Raw genomic sequence first — 19,216 nt, forward strand, 5'->3', positions numbered from 1 at the left:
CGCAGTTGTGGGGACAGCCCAAATGGTGGGGCTCACTCTTTTGATATAGAAGAGCCCAGGCTGTTCTTGGGAGGAGGCTGGCTGACCCATCGCCCTGGCACTGGCTGTGTGCCTTCATCAATAGGCATTTGGGGTTAATGATGGGAGAACCTGGCCAGGCAGTCCGAACTGTAGCTATGCCCAAAGCACCCACATTTCACGTAGAAGTGATCTTGGCCTGTGCAAAGCTGGGTGTGAGCTTAAGCTTTCCTGAAGCCCAGACCTGTGAGCAGGCTTCATCCACTGAATGGGCAAGAGCCAGACAGAGGGAAAGACACTAGTTTCTGAATAGGAGGAAGGGTTATGTTGTGGTTACGCAGGTAGAGCCCATAGCATGGAGGAGCTGAGCTCCATGGAGGTAGTTCCAAGTTCCCACAAGTCTCTGCCTACTAAATACGTGCAGCTGGGCTGCATGGTTAGGATAAGGTGAAACAGGACTTTTACTCCCTTGCTATAAATCTGCGTTCATCAACAGGACTAGGACGGGCTAACAGCTGGTATGGTCATCTTGGGAGACAGAGAGACTAATCGTATTAAAAAAAAGACATGTTATAGCTTACCTGGATAATAATAACTACGTGCAGCAGCAAATAAACCTGTGCTACCCTCACCATCCAGTGAACCCCCATCAAAGTCTACCTGGATTCTAAGCCCTGTGACAGCTGCAGGTCAATTTTTAGCCAGTTCCCTAACGAAATGGAGTATTATGCAGTCATCTTGTCAGCCTGACAGTTTCGACCAATAACTTTTGAACTCACTGGCCAGTTTCCAAATAAATTTGACAGAGGGACCAAAGATTCAATCCTACCAACTTCTGACAGGTTTGATGAAAGTAGGAAAGAGACGCTGCTAGTATCTCCTTGGAGAGAAAGCCTACCATATGATGTCTATTTTCAGCTTTTATATCATCACAAACTATCTTATAGTGCTTCAGTAGTTTTTCTTATACTGTTCCATTATTAGACCCCAAAGAATTCATGAGGGAGACAGGCAGAGGAAGCAAAACCCCAGCTTCATAATTTCTACCATGGAAGACCATGGTTTCAATCAAGTAGGCAGAAGTTCTGAAGAGTTTTTTTAAGTGAAATTTACCTCCAAGAGTGAGTTTGGAAAACCATAAATCTACTCTGTGCAATGACAGGAGGGAAGGAGAAGGCGCTCTGGATTTCAGGACACCATATTGCCATGATGGAGTGGTCAGGCTTGGAGGAGTGTAGCCATACACTGCCTGAGGGAGCGTGCGGCCAAGAAAAACCCTCTGTTAAAAGGATCTACTTAGAAAAACTTTAAACTTCTTGCTGTATCATGAGGCTTTCTTCTCCTACTGGAATAGGGCTTCCAGAAGACCACGCACTTAAAAATACTGAAGCATTCATTCCCTAGGCACCCAAGAGGGACTTTTCAAGAAATCATTAGTTTTACAGGAAAGAGAAAATCACGTGCTTTATCATGGCATTAGGCGACATCAGGGAACACAGAATGAGAACCTGGCAGGGAGGCTGACTGCTAGGCCAAGTGCACCCTGGCTTGTGTCAGAAACAGTGTGGCCAGCAGGGAAGTGATGGACCCCCTGTACTCGGCACTGGTGAGCTCGCACATCAAATCCTGTGCTCAGTTTTGGGCCCCTCACTACAGGAAAGACGTTGATGTGCTGGAGCGTGTCCAGAGAAGGGCAACAAAACTGGTGAAGGGTCTGGAGCACGAGTCTTATGAGGAGCGGCTGAGGGAACGGGGGCTGTTTAGCCTGGAAAAAAGGAGGCTCAGGGGAGACCTTGTCACTCTCTACAACTACCTGAAAGGAGGCTGTAGTGAGGTGGGTGTCAGTCTCTTCTCCCAAGTAACGAGTGATGGGACAGGAGAAAATGGCCTCAGGTTGCACCAGGGCAGGTTTAGATTGGATATTGGGAAGAATTTCTTCCCCAAAAGGGCTGTCAAGCACTGGAACGGGCTGCCCGTGGAAGTGGTTGACTCACTATCCCTGGAGGTATTCAGAAGACATGGCACTTAGGGACATGGTTCTTAGGGACATGGTTTAATGGTGGACTTGGCAGTGCTAGGTTAATGGTTGGACATGATGATCTTAAAAGGTCTTTTCCAATATCAGCAATTCAAAGATTTCATGATCTCCGCTGTATGTAGAACCAAAGCCACCACAGCCTGGCAGCTGCATGCTGCAGGGCAGAGCTCTCCCTCCTGCAGCCATGGCTGGGAGCTGGCACCATGGGTGCTGGAGCTCACAGCCACACCACAGGAAGACCACAGGCATGTTTGTGAGCAGGATTCTCATGGAAATCATGGTTGTGGAGAATAGTTTCATCTGGCTGAAGATAAATGTTTCTTCCTTACATTTGGCAGTACTGCTGTGTGTGAAGGAGTTAACAATGAATGCGGTAATTTAACAAAGTCAGGCAAACCTTCTCCGCTCCCAACAAAAGGGCACCACAAGGCACTGGGAGGGAGCAGGGTTAAGCTGTACATGAGATAGTATCTTTCTGGAAGTTTGCCAGAGGAGGCTGGTGCATGGCAAGAGTTTCAGTGTCATTGCAATGAAGTACTCAATGAGTGCCTTGTCTGCGTGCTTCAGTTGTTAGAGCTTGTCAAGTCACATCAGAACTCCCTGTTAAATTAGCTGTACAACTATTATTAACTAATGAGCTGTAAAATAAAATAAAACCAGAACCAAAACCTCACTTGAACTGGAGGGAAAACCCTCCCCTGCCAATTCCTAGTGGTAGGTTGTCCTGTTGGCCAAAAGGAGGAGAGGAGAGCAGGTTACTGGCAGCCCGACAGCCTGCTGGATGGTGCTCTTCAGGTGAGCTTGGTGTGTTTCATTGCACTGATGTACTGCTTCTTGTAATTTTGGTGGCACGATGGTGGTCTGCATGGGTGATCCTGTGCTCTGCCACAAATTCCCCGTCAGCAGGGTGCAGCCCTACTTGCTCCGCTGGCTGAGGCTTTCCTCTGGGTCACCGCCTCTGAGCACCAAAAGCCCCATGGCAAAGGGACCCCCGGCCCACCCCTAGGGTGCACGAGTGGGAGAGGGAAAGCGAGAAGCAGCCCCTCAGTGCATAGCATCACCCTGCCTGGACAGGGCTGGTGCTTTCCCTAGCCCACCTGTATGAAGAGGAACAGCTTTTTTCATTTCTCCAGGGGTGGCTTTTGGCAGGTAAGCGGGGCCTCTGGGAAGTTCGGTCCTTCTTGGTAGGGTGATTTAGTGCATAAAAGTGCAGTAAGGTTGGGGCAGAATTTCAGTCTGGCCTGAAGTTTTCTCCTTAGTGCATACAAAGACCAATAAGGATCAAACCAATAAGGTTTACTCAGTGGAATAAACCAGCAAGACAACATCAATTAACTTTTTATTTTAACTCACTTTGGCCAGGGTCTGTTCATTCGCCCTATGTTTCACCCACCCTAAGGCCAGACACTTGTTCTTTTTTCTCCTGGTTTCATCCTGCCCCCCGACTTTCCTTCGAGCATGGGGGTCACTGGGTCTCCAGTCATACCATTTACATGGATACCACCTTGTCCTCACCATCCCTGTCCTTTGAGACCGGGAATCCCACTCCTGTCTGCAAAGAATCAGGGAAGTCCAGAGGCAATGACTGTGAACCACCCCTTTTGTCTGAAATACATTGCTGCTTTTGCTGTCAGCTTGGAGCGTCTTGCCTCCAGGGATCCTGTTCTGCCCAGGGCCATTGCTGGCTGGGCTGAAGATCATGGTTTCCTCCTGTCTTAGCTGTGGCTTGAGCAGAGGAAATCTGGATGTTTGGCAAACAGCTTTTCACAACACCCAGTGTTTACACTATCCACAGATATTAGGTCAGTCACAGCTGTTCATGTGGCAGTTGTTGCTCATTGCTGAAGGTGCCTGAGTCCAGTGTAAGGCTGAGATGCCACCAGCTCACCTTGCCGCCCACAGGTGCTAGGGGAGAGACTGCAGACATGGTGACAGCAGCATGTCATTGCCCTCCGCTCCTCAGCTGGCATTTGGGGCAGGAGAAGGCCCCGCCAGCTGCTCCCTGCTGTGTCCTGGCAGTAATGTTCTGCTGGGGGCAACAGAGTGAGGCACCTGATTCTGCCACAGGCATATGCTATCTCCTTTAGAAGCAAAAAGGAGCTTGATGCCCAGTTGCTGTATGGCTTTGGCCTTTGCCTAACAGTTTCCATTTGGCACAGAAAGCAATAAGCAAAGAGGACACTCTCATGCTGTGGTTTGTATTATTTATGATTGTCTGTTTTTAGAACAGCAAATAGATTGGGCAGCCCTTGGTAACAGAAGACCTAAACCACGTCACTGATGATACAATTGCCAAGTGATCTTGAACCTTGATGTAACTGGTTTTAAGAAATGAAAAACACTTGTTTGAGACAAGCCCTCCGAGGCAGTTTTGCTTCTTCAATTACTAACTGGAAACAGAAGGAATAAGCTCAGAGTGAAAAGCTGGCCAAAGTCCTTCCTGGCTTGCCTTGTCCTCTGAAAAGGTTATCTGTGCCCCAGGAACTACTTGCCATACAGGAGATCATCTCATATTGCTCACAGAAATCAAATAATCCAACACGGAGAGCAAAGGGTGCTTGTGGCATTCAGATTGCTGCTGCTGCTGTCTGCAGGGCCACAAAGGCTGTGTGCTGCTGCTCCAGGGTGTTCCTAGTATGTCAGGTCTTGGGATGACTTTCTGGTTGTGCCACACAGTACACAGTTAATTCAAGTAAAGGCATCTGGAGACTGCAACTATCTGGTTGGTAACAGCTATGGGTGATCCTAAGTGTTCCCAGAATCACAAAATAGTTGAGGTTTCAGTCCGCCTCACTGTCCACTTAGCAAGCCCATATTTCATCAGGTTGTCTCTGAGATTGTTATAGAAGACAGTGTTGAAAGCCTGGCTAAAGTCAAGACAAAAACCGTACACTGTTCTCCCCTCATCCACCAAGGTTGTAGAAGGCTATCAGGTTGGCTAAGCAAAATTTCCCCTTCACAAAACCATGCTGACTGCTTCAAATCACTTTCTAGGCTTTCATGTGTTTGTAAACTGTTTCCATGAGGATTTTCTCCATCATTTTTGCAGATTTTGGGGTGGGGCTGGTTGACTTGTAGTTCCCCAGATCTTCCTTCTTGTTCTCCTTGAAGACAGGAGTGACATCACTTTCTTCCAGTCTTCAGGCACCTCTCCTAGTCACCATGATGGATCAAAGTTTACCAAAAGTAGCCTCACAATGACACCTGCCAGCTCCCCCAGCACTCATGGGTGCATCCCATCAGGGCCCACGGACTTATGTATGTTGGGTTTGTTTAAGTGCTCCCTAACCTGGTTCTCCTGCATCCATTGTGAGTCTTCCTTGCTCCAGAAAGTGAGCAATGTCAGTGAAGTTTACCTTGTGAAAGACAAAACCCCACAGTGCCTGGGGACTGCAGCAACTTGGGGAGAAAGGGGCAGTCTGCATTGAATCAGGGCCCGTCGGCATAGCTTGCATGAGAGCCAGGGCCAGTCTGCTTACGGTGTTCAGATATGCAATGTTAATATCCTATTCACGCTCTGCTTTGATTACTGATTGCATCTATTTTTACTCTGACCCAGCAGACTTCCTTCATTTTTCTTCTTAAATAAACTGCACCACCTCCCCATCCTCCTCTGCCTCCCCTGGGCCCCCACACCAGTTGCTGCCCTGTCAGGTAAAGCCTGTTCCTGGCTCAGAGAAGCCATATCCCTGCTGAGGTCTGCCACAGGGGCCACTTCTACGTTTTGCTTGCAATGAAGTAAAACACATTCGATGATCCCATTCTAACTCCCTGACCATAATTACTTAAAAAGCCCCAAATGACTACACTGAGGGGAAGCAGGGCAAAATCGCCTTAAGCACCAGACACACAGATTATTAAACCTCCCAAAGGCCATCAGGAAAGAAAAGCTTTATACAGTCACGCGTAGACTATCCCCTAAAGCTTCCTCAGCTGGAGTCCTTTCTACTAGCAGCAGTTTGACACACTTGTTTTGTTTAAAAATATAGAGAATGCATTTAGTACCATATTTTAAAAAATAGCCCATAACTCTGCAGTTTATATAAAATAGTTTATAGCCTCAGTCTGCTAAAGGGCAGGGGCTTTGTACAAAGGGTTCAAAATGAAAACATCTGGCTGTGCTCAGTCTAACCTGCAGTTCTGTTTGCATGCAAAGGCAGAGGCCTCCGGGGAAAGGAAGGCCAGAAGAAATGCAGGGTATGTGCCCAGGGCTGGAGGGATGTGGGGCAAATCCCTGTTTTGACTTCCCTTTCTCACAATGACATTCTGAGGATAAGCATACTAAAAAATTGAGGTATCCAGCTGCTGCCTTGTATTATTAAGATACTCCTTCTGATTATATGTCTAGATTTCATCTTTAAATGCTGAATGAGTCAAAAAAACCAACCATAAAAACTGTGTTTCTGTAAGATACAGTCTGGCTAATGTACCATTCTGAGCAACATTACTGTGGTTCTCTGGTGGCCTCAGAAGAGCCATTACAGAAGCGCAGGGATTAATCCCAAAGAATATTGAGGCCAGTACTTTCAGAGCTAAGACCTTGGGAAAGCAGTAAGCGTAGACCATCCACACCGTGTAGGGACATTTGCGCAAGCTTTGGCAGGATCTACAGCCATCTGAAACACTGATAAGCCAGAACAAAACGTTTTGCCTGTGTAATCAACCACATCCTGACCTCCTTGCATCTCTGCCGCTTTCCTAAGATTTTACTGCAGCTGTGCCTTGCAGAAAACCATTTTCTGCAACAGAGGATAAGGTTAGAGAGTTACCTATGGGTGGATCCTCATATATCAGTTGCTGTTTCTTCATTAGCCTACCTTGAATAACCTCAGTGTCCAGTATATTTTTGTAAAATTGCAGAGGATTATGCATCCAGTACCATTTTTCACTTCTGATTCTTACCATCACCCAGCTGGGCACAGTATCTTAGGTCTGGTTAGAAGAGGCTTAAAGCAGCAACATAAATACATTTTCTTTCACGTATCCCAGATATATTGCAAAAAGTCATTTTTGTGAGGTCAGAGCTGGGATTGGTATCTTTATATTCTGAGCCAAAGAGATATAAATTTGGCATTATATTGACCCACCGTGGTGAGATTGTACCCAAAGTGAAGGGAGTTACTGCCAGCACAGAAGTCACTGCAAGAACATGGAAAGGTCAAACTGACCCTGGCAGCTTGTAAATCTGGAAAACCTTTCTTCATTTAACCTTAGAAAAATAATGAAGTCTTAGTTTTCTCCTTTTTAAAAAGAAATAACCCGTCCTACTGGAGCCTGAAATGTGTTCCTCTTGGAAACATACTGGGTGCAATGAATGCTGCATGAGCGGGGGCTGGGGGCTCCCCCGAACGGCGGGACAGTCCTGGGTGCACAGCAATACAAGTACGGGACCTGCTATGGCAGGTAGCTGCTGAGTGGAACTGTGCTCACAGGAATGGGTTCCGTTTTGGAAACCTTTTGGTTCAGACTTAAAAGGCAAACCAACAAAAAGCTTCCTGCTTCTCAGGCAGTAAAACAGGTTTGGTAGTAATTGCCTTTTTAGGGAGGTTTGGTAGTAATAGTCCTTTAGGAAGACTGTAAAACTCAGTAACTGGATGCTACCCATCTTCAAAGACTTGAAGAAAAGGTTCATCTGCAGGAAAGCAAATCAGACATGAGGAAAAAATGCTAACAGTTGGGATGGGGATTAGTTATCAAATCCCCTTTGCTGGCATGTTTTTAAAACAGAGGAAGGGATTGGTGAGTGTAAAGGGAACTGATGGTACTTTGGTGTGGGGACAGTGTCTGAGGAGTCTCACAGCCACACATCGGTATGGTACCATTGCTGAAAGACAATGCTGGCAGCAGTGCAGCAGAGAGGTACGGAATGTAGAGGAGAGGTGAGATGAGGCAGAGCAGGATGGCAGTGGGCAGGGTCCATGCCCTGTGTGGTCCCTCCCTGGTGCAACTGGTTTGGCAGTAGCAGAGGAATTTCAGCTATGGGACATGCAGCCCCAGGGAACTTGTCTGTCCCTTTTCCTGCAACTCACCTCCCCTTGCACAAGTGCTTATCGCTTCTGTTGATTCCACTTTTTCTGTCTTAGAGTGGAGGTTGTCATTACCCTTGATCACAAGCTACTGATCCAAAGAATCAAATAACACACAAGGTTTGGTATTGGCGTGGGAGTAACTCACAGACTAAATAGAAGTTTGGTGAACTGACCTTCACATACAACAACGGACTGTCATTTTGTGATCTACATTTAGATTTTTTCCACATAAAACAAGTCACTATGCATCCCCTGTTTAATAAATTGCAATAAACATTTTGAAGCTATAAATATAATTTGCTCTTGTCTCATAAATGTCTCTGAACTCCACCCTTTGCAACGAGACTGGTTTCTCTGGTAACTAATATATTCCAAAGATTTTTTAAAAAAGAGGGAATCTAAAAAGAAAAAACAAGCCCCCTCCCCCCCCCCCCGCCAAAAAAAAAAAAGACAGATGATAAGACTGAACCTGTTTGATGGACACAAGATGCACCACAGTCTGAGGTACTGTGAAGTTTTTATTGCCACTTGTTTCGTAATACTGTCCTCCCAGACCCATCCCAATAAAAGGTTTATTTCACCTCAGTCCATGGGGGCACAGCTTGCTCCACAGGCAGGGCAGGACACGGTTAGGACCTCCAGCTGGGCAGCCTATGGAACCCAGGCTCTCTACCTTCATGATGGTTAAAGGAACCTCATGAAATCTGGCTCCAGACATGACATCCCTCAGCTCTTCCTTGCAGAGGTGGCAGCAGGGACGTGTGTCAGTGCCCTCACCCCTCTGTGGGGTGAGGGTCAACAGCCCCTGAAACCTGGTCCAGAGAGCAGCAGGGAAAATCAGGAAACAGGAAAATCATGCAGATATGAATTATGGGAAAAGAGAAAGGAATCTTTGCCAAAGCTCTCTGAGCTGGCCACTAAGTTCAGGCAAGAAAATTCGTATTTGGCATCCTACTTTTTTAAACAAAAGTAAGGAACTGATAGCTCCTGCTGAAACATATCTTATGGTAGTGGTCAGAAAAGGGTGTGATGTATGGAAAGGATGCTGAAGGATTTGTAACAGTGTGCAATGAAAGAAAAGTGGCTGGAAAAACCAGCAAGGCACCTTAAATACATACATGTATGAAACTGTGTTCAGCCCTGCAGAGAAAGGACTTAGGGATACTGGTGGATGAAAAATTGGACATGAGCTTGCAGCGTGCACTTTCAGCCCAGAAAGCCAACTGTATCCTGGGCTATGTCAAAAGAAGTGTGGCCAGCGTGTCGAGGGAGGTGATTCTGCCCTTCTACTCTGCTCTGGTGAGATGCCACCTGGAGTACTGGGTCCAGCCCTGGGGCTCCCAGCACACGGAAGACATGGACCTGTTGGAGTGGGCCCAGAGGAGGGCCATGAAGGTGGCTGGGGACTGTAACACTTCCCATGAAGAAAGGGTTGGGGTTGTTCAGCCTGTGAAGAGAAGACTCCAGGGAGACCTTATTGCAGCCTTTCAATGTAAGAAAGACAACAAGTTTTTACTATGGCCTGTAGTGATAGGACAAGGTTCAAGGGTTTTAAATTGAGAGGGTAGATTTAAATTGGACTTAAGGAGGAAATTATTTTACAAGGGTTGTGAGACAGTGAAATAGGTTGCCCAGAGAAGCTGTGGATGCCCCATCCGTGGAAGTGTTCAAAGTAAGGTTGAATGGGGCTTTGAGCAACCTGGTCTAGTGAAGGATGACCCTGCCTGTGGCAGAGGGGTTGGGCTAAATAATTTTTGAAGGTCCCCTCCAACCCAAACTGTTCTGTGATGATTCCATACCATACGTTCACAGGGCTGGTGCAGTGGAGGGATTTAGATCACTGCCTGAAGAAGCTGGAAGAGTGCAGAGGATAGCACACAACAGCTGCTGTCCTTGAGGTCATCCACCTGCACTTTCCACAGTCTCACAGGCTTGAACAAACTGAGTATCAAGGGGGATTGAAATGCTACCAAACCAGAATGGCAGCGAGGTAGTCTGTAAGAAGAGCTGATACCTTTTATTAGGTCAATGAAGTAGCGGGGGAAAATGTAACAGTTAAAAATAAACAAAGACATGTCTTCAAGTATGAAAGCCTCTCCTGAGGCCTGCAAGAGGAGCTAAAGAGGGGATCGGCTGGGTAGCAGTTTCACATCCACGCTGCAACAGGGATGGAGAATTGTGTCCGTTGCCAGAGGAGAGGGGAGAGCAGACATTTAAACCTGGTCACCATAATGGGTACAGGTTAAAAGCCGTGTCATCGTTGCAGTGGCTGAGACCCATACAGCACCCTCCCTCGCCCCCTTCTCCTCCACTTCCCCTTGCAGGTGCCCAGAAGGGGCGGTGGTGTGGTGCCCCGCTGGCCCTGGGGCAGGGGCTTCCCTCAGGCGCGGGGTAGGGCGGCAGAGGGAGGCCGCTGCTGCTGTGGGCCAGCGGGGGGTTCTCCTCACAGGATTCATCCCCCAAAGGGCCAGCACTAGGCCTGAAGGGGTGATGGCTACTCTTTGTCACGGGCAGGACGTGCTGGGTGCCGGGGTGGGCGCAGTGCTGGGGGGAAGGGGCTGCACAGAGCGGGATGGCAGGGCCACGGCCAGGCCTCCCGGCGCTGGGGGTCCTCCCAAGGGCTGGGCTCCTGCTCCAGGTCGACGCCTCTCCGGAGCCCCCGTCCTCCCCAGCTGCCCCTGGGTATGGCGGCCGCCCGCAGCAGCTGTCCAGCATGGGCTCCCGGGAGCTTTTGCTTAAATATCCCCTGAAATTAGCGGGTAGCATGTAAGCGTCTGGCTTGGAAAGGACCAAAGGCAAAGCCTTCTGCGTCGGCATTGCACCTGTCAGAGACTTGGGAAAGCAAGGTGTGGTTTAGTAAAACAAGATGTTCTCTAGCAGCATGAAATAAACACTGTCCTGTATGACACCTCGTGAATGCATTCAATTAATACCAGTAATGAAGCAGACACCGTAGTAGAGCCTCCCTGTAGGGCAGTGCCGGTGGGCTCTAGGGGCAAACGAAACAGGGCTCCCAGATGGCGGGTCTGGGTTTGTTTCAGCAGTTTTTGCCCAAATCCTGTTCTACGCTGAGAGAATTGTTAGACCTCACATTCATAGCCCTCGGGGTCCACTGCCAGCATATACTGAAGAAGCACCTGAAAACGAAATTACGCTAATACATTTGACACCACAGATTATTAATTTTTTTTACCCTATGGAGTTTGGAAAAGTTAAGTATGATTTTTTTGAACTGATTGTTTTAAAGTCTTTTTTTCACTATCATAATATTATGCTTCAGTTTTTGAAGACTCCTATTTCTAATTCATAAATTTTCCTACCTTTACTTTTTTTACCCCACAAACAGAAATTTTATTCAGCGAGGGAGGAGCACACAAGAATTATTCTTCTGGGTCTTTTGTTCTAGATATTTCACAACTCCTTTAACTGCCCTAATTATTAGATTATAATTTTGCAAGCTTCACTTCCTTTCAGGACACTCATTCTGTGTTACCATTTCTGATGAATACTTACAGGTCTGTCTTCTTTGTAATTCTGCTTTTGCATGCATTTAATTATAGTGATTTTGCTGACTGCCAGAGTAGCAAAGCTCCTTTCAGCTGTTCACCACATGAGAAGAAATTCCAACAGCCTGATGTAGGACCCAGCCCACCTTCAGCTAAAGGCCCGCTGACACCATTAAAGAAAACTTCCTATGTATCACTTGCTCTATTTTGGGTTCATACATGTTTCTAAACTTCTCCTCCCTGGTCTCTTGTAAGCATATTAAAATGGAATCTTTTCAGAAGACTTTTTACAGGTTCACTGACATGGGTTCCAAGTGCCAAATCAGACTCCTGAGTTAGTTGTATCATAGCTGGTCTTTCAAAACACAACTACGATTCCCAGGAAAAACCTCCTGGTGAGCCATGAACTGGAAAGCCTGCTGAGGGTGAATGGTGTCACTCCAGCTGCACCGAATGAGACCAGCTGAAGAGCAGGCTCTACAAGCAGATATTTATCACATCTTTGATCTGTTCCTACTCCCACACAATTTGAAGTGAAAACACCGGGAAGGTGGTGTAGGAAGGACATGTCTAGAGGGAACTTGACCTCAGTAAGACCAGTAGGCTCAGGTATAAAAGAAAAAAGTCATGTGGCTCAGTAACATTTCCTAAGTGAAGACTATTTTAGTGTTCATGGGGACAGAATTAAACCAGTGGTATGAAAATCATTGTTTCTGTATTTGTTAGAGATTTACACAGTGGCTCAACTGCTTTTTCTTATGCTCATGTTCCCAGGCACTTGTGTCAAGAGGACACCATCAGTCCATCCTATACTGTCTGACTGTCCCATCCTAAGTCAGTGTGTCTTCGTAAAAGTGACTCCTAAGCTCTTTTTTTTAGTGTCCTCCTGAGTATTTCCAGTAGAAATAGCTGCAACTCCTAAACTCATATTCCATTCAAATGGGTTTAACTTCCTCTGTTCACTTTTTTAATCTACTTCTTGGGCTACTGGATCCCCCTGCTTCCCTATGTGGCCCATTTAAGAGCTCTGTCCCCACCCAGCCCAATTATCCCTTTTCTCTGTAGCTGACGGACACTGATTACTATCCCAAACACCAAGCTGGGGAGGATGCACATCAAAAGACAAACTGCATGTGAAGATTGGTGGTGTACAGTTGCATGTGACACAGCCTTTGCAAGGAAGATCACTGGAAAAACCCTCACTGCCCTACCCAGTTCCCTCCATCAGGCACGCAGCAGTCCACAGGATCTCTGTAGATGCTTTCACAAGTGTTTCCACACCCAGCAGAGCTGATGTTTTAACATCAGTGTTTCTGTAAGTACTTCAAAGCACTCTTCTGCCTTCAAACCCCTCCTGGAGACCCCAAGAGCAAGCAGGGCACACCAGGCAGAGGTGATACACCTTCCCCTTATCAACCCTGGCAAAGCCCATGGGGGATGAGCAGAGGTGGAGGATGCCTTCACTTTTCTGTGGCACCTCCTCCATATCAGTGGAGGACCTTGGGACACATGTCAATGTGAAGAAAACACAACAACCTGCTGTCTTTTCAAGGATGGGGCAGTGCCTCCTGCACCTGAGGGTGCCCTCACAGCCCTTGATGGTCTGCAGGTGGCCAAATCCTGCTCAGGGGCAGCTTTCATGCAGGAAAGCATCTCTCTCCTTGATGGACATTAAGTCTGAGAATAAAACAATCCAGACCTGGTACTAAAGTAATTAGGTTTTCTTAAGTAAATGCTGGGGGACTGGAGGAAGAAGGAGTAAGGATTTCTGGATTTGCCTTGTTAATGATGAGTTTGTTTTGTTTAGGATACTATACACAGTATATAATATTATATAGGTAATGTTATATATTGTATTCTATACATACATATATATAGTATACAGTGTGTGTGTGTATGCGCATACACACATACATGAATATTCCTCCTGAGTTCAATTATTGCCAAAAGTATTTCGCAGTTTTCAAGTGTTCATTTGTTACAATTTTCTCATGGGGTGGTGCAATCAATACTATGAGTTAAATCAAATTAAAGCCTTCTAATATTTTCCTTCAATGTCAATACTGATTAGGCTAAATATCTAATCACTTTATTCCCAGATTTCTGTGTAAATAATTCAATTTCTGGAGCAGCACTAAAACAGAACTTGTAGGAAATTTTGTAAAGGCAACTCTGGCACTTAAAAAAGGAAAGAGCTGGAGCTTTAAAGCTATGTCCATGCTGCTAAATAAAATGAGGCCAAGGGCTGATGTTGGTAACACAGACCAAAAGGTATGCCCTGGCAGTGTCCACACTACATCCTGGCTTTGGGCAGCCTCTGGACCTGAAGTGAAATGTTGCAAGGGCTGTGCTGCACCCCACCAAGGGCTATTTCCCACAGCATCAGCTTGAGATTCTGATTGCCTGTGGCTTGTAGTGTGATGGCATGTAGGGACACAGGTAGGTTCAAAGCCAGCTGTGTACAGTGAAGGGACCTTGTCCAAAATCCTGCCAGGGGATGGTCCCTGGCACATGCTGTCCTCCTGACCCGTGCCAGGGCACTTTGTCTGTGAGCACGAGTTAGCGCTGGCCAAATCCATCGCAGAGGTCATGTGAATAGTGACATGACTGAGCCTGCCCTCCAGCCCTACTTTGTTTGCCAGTATAGATGTAGTCAGAGGCTCCAGACAGGGGGTGCTGGCAGTGGATAACAGTGCTGAGCAGAGCAGGGTGCTCAGGACAACCCTGCTCCTTGGCCCAATCACAGGGAAGCAGAATGCAGAGATGTGAAGCCTGTTCCCACCCAGACCCAAAGCTCAGACAGCTTCCACCGTGCCTGGAACCATGGATCACTGACCCCACAGTTTCATTGACCTGTAATAAAAGTTACCTCAGTCTCCTGGATTCTTTTTAATCTTGGATAAGATGGAGAAAAAGCTGTCTGTGCTTTTTGGACTGATCTTCTTGCTTCTGCTTCTATTTTTGTTTCTGGACGTGGATGGTCATGAGCTCCTTTGGACTTTTGAAATAAATTATGATATGTTAGAAACAACCTTGTTATTAATCTTAAGGGAGCAGAATTTGTAGCACAGGCCAAAACCACACATGGCCTGATGTAATGCTTTTTATTTAATAAGACCTATTTAATGTGAGCTCAGGTAACAAACATATCTCAGATGAAGTGTGATGGGGTAGAAATTCTCTGAAATCATAAAACCAGTGCACCACATTTATGTGCAAAAGAGACTCCCCACACTAGAGCCCCAGTTGAAGCTACAAGGTCTTCTGCAGCCTGGCTACAGTGTCCCTGTAGTCATTTCCATTCTTCTCACACTTTAGACATGTTTATCAGAACATTAACTTCCATTAGGTTCCACAAAGAATTAATTTTATTTAACCTATGCATAAGTGAAAGACTGGAAAGCAGGAGACAGTTCAGTGGTTATGGTACTAAATTAGGACTATAGTGTCCAGAAATAGTGACCATTATTTAAATACTTACATACACTGTTTTCCAGATACAGTTACATATAATGCACAGATGGAATTTTCCATAGACAGTCCCTTGGGTACCACCATTTCCTGCTCTAAGAACGCCTCATGCTTATTTGTAGTACCTTGGAGAAGAGGCTGAGATAACATAGTGTTTCTGACTTTCTGAGGATTCGTTGGTTCCTATGTACATGAAGCAAAGTGCTTCAAAATCAACAGGTTTCCAAGGGAGCCTAAATGAAAAATATAATACGCTGTAAAATCATAGTAGCATAGGCTAATTTAGGTTGGAAGGCACCTCTGGAGGTCTAGCTCAACAGGACCCGGCAGGACTAACTTCAGAGTTAGATCAGGTTGCTTAGGACCTTGCCCACTCATTGTGAAAATTTTTCTCCTTACAGTCATTTGACCTTGTCATATTCAATGACCCTTATTTGTTGGGACAAAAAATCTCCTTAATCAATCTTTTAAAACAGTCTTTAATATTAAATTGAATAATGTACGGTAATTTTATACCAACCTGAAAAAATATGAATTGGCCTTCATGCCTCCAGAAGTTGGTAACTGGGTAACCACCATGGCCTCGGCAGGAAAGGAGCTGCAGGGGTCCATTGCAGTTTGGGCAGCATTTTCCTAGAGCAAAGATGGTGGAAATATTTTCTATACACCACCAAACAGATGAGTCCTATGTGATACAAGGGTTCGTTGGTGGTAGATTGCCACTTCTGGTTTGGGGGTCAGAAACTACACTGAGAAAAACTATGCAAGAAACTTTCAAACATAAGCAAAAATCAATATAAGCAAACTAATAATTGCCTTTATTTTGTTCCATTATTAAATGTAACTGGCAAAAATTATTTATATTATAGCTTTATCATCATTTTATCAATTATTATTATCATGGTTAGTTTTAGTAGTTTTTAACTTTGCAGTGTCTTGAATGTCATGTGTTCTCTGATTTTTCTAGAGGACATAATTCTGACCTCAGTGAGTTCTTGAGTAATACCTTTCTTTAGCCAAAATGTTAATCAGATCCAGAAATCAGTATGTGCTAGCTCTACTGAGCAATCAACAATTGTTTGGAATGGTCTCGTTAAAAATGTGTGTCCAGCTCATGTTCTTTATTTGCATTGTCTTGCTCTGGTGACATGACTATAAGGCCTATTTCCCAGCCATCATAGTTTATAAGCAAATTCTTTCCTGCAAGACCTGCCTCTTGAATTACTCTTGGGCATGTGCAGTAGTGAAGCCAACACTCAGGTCAACAGAAAGCTGCCAGTACTGCACAGCTTCCTTAGTAGCCTCACTCATGGGCTTGAGATGGCTGAGAATCAATCTCTAACCATCAGAAACAGAGAATTTAAAAAAAAAAAAATAGAAGAAAACAAACAAGTGAACAACTCCTTCCCCAACAGCAGTAAGAAATGCAAAATGCATTTTTCCAAAATCAAGTGTTGCACTTGCGTATAATGACAGTGGGAAGGTTGGATAATGCAAAGGGTATCCTCTACTTTGATTTCTTTTATGTTGTGCTCACTTATGAACTGCCATATAATGAGCAGCCATGTTCATACTCACGCTGTTGTTTTTGCCTAGCTTTATCACATATGGCTGGTCTTAGGTAGATCTTTCTCCCATCCAAAGTCGAGCAGTCATTGCCGCAGACTACCACCCCAAGGCAGGACTTTTTTAAGATGCGAGAGTTGTGGTTGTTGGTGTTTCTCATTGCCCAGCTGCTGTGATGCTTCTGAGCATTTTTATCCTCTGAGCTATAGATACGTTTTATGTAGGAATCTGGCCATTCTTGAAACCAGTCTATTTGTCTTACATCCTGTGGAGATACCAAAGCAAGCCATGTTTTAGGCTGGGGGAGAGAAGAGCTTGTGCAAGAGCCCAGCAGACCTGGTCCTCTGCTGGGTGTCTGTCCTCTATCCTGGGTGACTCCAGCACCTCAGCAGATGATGCTGGTTGGCACGAGGGAGCAGTGGAGAGGAAGCAGAAAAATCACAGCTCCCCATGAGCCCCAAAGCATCAGGAAAGCCTGGCCAGGAGGTTGTTCTCACTCATCCATGGGTCCAGCTTGGTGCAGCACCTCCCTGGGAGGGGAAGGTGGGGTGCCTGACATGAAATAGCAGATAGTTTCCTTGCAGGCAGCGGTCACTGCCTGCCTGACTTCAGTTATCTTTCATGGCAGAGAGATTGCTTTGCCTTTCAGGCTATTCACAGCAGCATTACATTGAATCATTCAGCTTATTTGGCTCAGCTATCTGGAAAATGGGCAAATACTGAATCAGACTAAGATTGTGCCCTCATTTGTAGGTCTTTAGTTCTGGACTTTCATTTGTTTTGGTCTAACTGCCATGAAAGATTTCCACGGTGATTTTTCTGAAGTCCAAAACAAAGAAACCTGACAACATGATCAGGTTTTATTTTCACTACTATGGACTAAGCAAAAAAAACCCCAAGAACAACACTGTAAGGAATAATAAATACATAAAAATAAAATTTGATGGGAAAAAGAAAAGAGGACCAAACACACATCATCTCATTGGGTACAGCCATCACAGTAAAATGCAATAAACTGTAAAGCACCTTACTGAACTGCTGGTAGTTCTGAGAGAAAAGATCTTACAGGAATACAAACACATAGTAGGAATTTCCTTGAAATTGCTGATCCCAGCCACTGAGAGCCATTACAGCAGCAAGAACATCAACTGAGAAGAGAACTCCTGTGCTCCCACAGGAGCCATCGGATAGTATAGGGAAGAGCGTGAAGGGAGCCTCCAGGCTGAAATGCAAGTGAAGGTGACCTTGGAGTGGAGGGCAGGGAAGGAGGCAGCCTGAGACATGGAGGCTTTGGGCAAACAGCAGTGGCACAGTAGGGAAGAGACTGGGATCAGATAAGAAGACAGGGTTGGGAGGTGAAAGGCAGAGCTGGACCCTGAGGGACCGAAGCAGGAGGAATCTAACACAAACATGCTGAGGTGAGGGACAGGGAGATGATGTTGGCATGCAGTGTGCTGTGGGCTCTCAGTGGAGAGCATGATGGAAATTTTTAGATACGAGGACTAGAAAAGGACTGGGGGAGGGAAAGATCACCATTCTGCCTCTGCAAATCTCTGCAAACACAAGCAGCCTTTTTCTAGGTTCTCATGAAAGGAGTGTTGCCCCCTGTGGAAAGCCAGACCATGGGATTCTGTGCAATAGAGCTATCTATAGTCCCTACGTAACGTATGTGAAAATTAAATGCCTGGACCCCATCTACAGCAAGGTTGAGGACCCAGAATTGCAAGGCAGTCGCAGGTGCTGTGCTAACTTCTCATAAAGCACTACACAGGGCAAAAAGCAAGTCCTGGACATTTCTGAGCACCCACAGCAAGAGATAATTTTTTCCCCCTACTTTCTCTGCACCTCATCCACCACAGTGGACTAGAAAGGCAACACATCTGTAACATTGCTGGTTTTCATGTATCTGTAACATTGCTGGTTTTCATGTATCAGTAGCTCTTTCAATAATATGTTTAAGAAAAAATGCATAGAAAATTCAATATTTGCTCAATATTTTCTAGCTTTTCAGTAGAACACTGTCCTATACCTCGAGATGGCAAAGATAATAAAGGCAATGAGGCATAGGTAACTGAGGAAGCATTTAAGCTCGTTAGTAAAGCAGAGACAACCCGTAGAACCGAATAAATTTCTAAGACACAGACACATACCTGGGGAAGTTTGATGTCATTGATATCCCAACTTGTAATTTCTCCATGTTGGGAAGCAGAGTCCTCCTGCTCCATAACAACATCATCTGCACCTTTCAGCATTTTTTAATTCCTTCCCCAAATTAGCAAGAAAGTTTCTCCTGGCTGCTTTTGAAGTTGACTGGCTGTCAGTACTCTCAAGCAGCTTACAACCAGGAAGCCGTTTCCTGAAGCTAAATGATAGAGAGGCTGCTCATTAAAGATAAAAATCAGTGTCCTTCTGCCAGAAAAACTTGTTCCATTAAAAGTTTTGCAAGCCAGCAATGAGTGGAAAATATAGCTTAGAGATAGCCTGTGATGTTGCAGAGGCATCATTAACAGCAAGCAAATCGTGCCTTTGTCATCTGTTCTGTTTTGCTCAGTGTCCTCTCATACCAAGTTTATAGTCATGTAACTATG

General features: G+C 45.6%; 1 protein-coding gene across 1 annotated transcript; it reads right to left on the reverse strand.

The window, feature by feature from the left end:
* Positions 1–9,933: 9,933 nt before the first annotated feature.
* GCM1 (glial cells missing transcription factor 1) lies at positions 9,934–18,880 on the reverse strand. The gene is made up of 5 exons (XM_005238186.3): positions 18,779–18,880; positions 16,641–16,893; positions 15,583–15,695; positions 14,461–14,589; positions 9,934–10,917 (listed from the first exon to the last, which is right to left on the reverse strand). The coding sequence occupies exons 1-5, from the start codon at positions 18,878–18,880 to the stop codon at positions 10,309–10,311; spliced, it is 1,206 nt and encodes a 401-aa protein (XP_005238243.1). The 3' UTR covers positions 9,934–10,308.
* Between the last annotated feature and the right edge of the window lie 336 nt (positions 18,881–19,216).

This window comes from Falco peregrinus, chromosome 7 (genome assembly GCF_023634155.1).
Source record: "Falco peregrinus isolate bFalPer1 chromosome 7, bFalPer1.pri, whole genome shotgun sequence".
Classification (NCBI taxonomy): domain Eukaryota; kingdom Metazoa; phylum Chordata; class Aves; order Falconiformes; family Falconidae; genus Falco; species Falco peregrinus.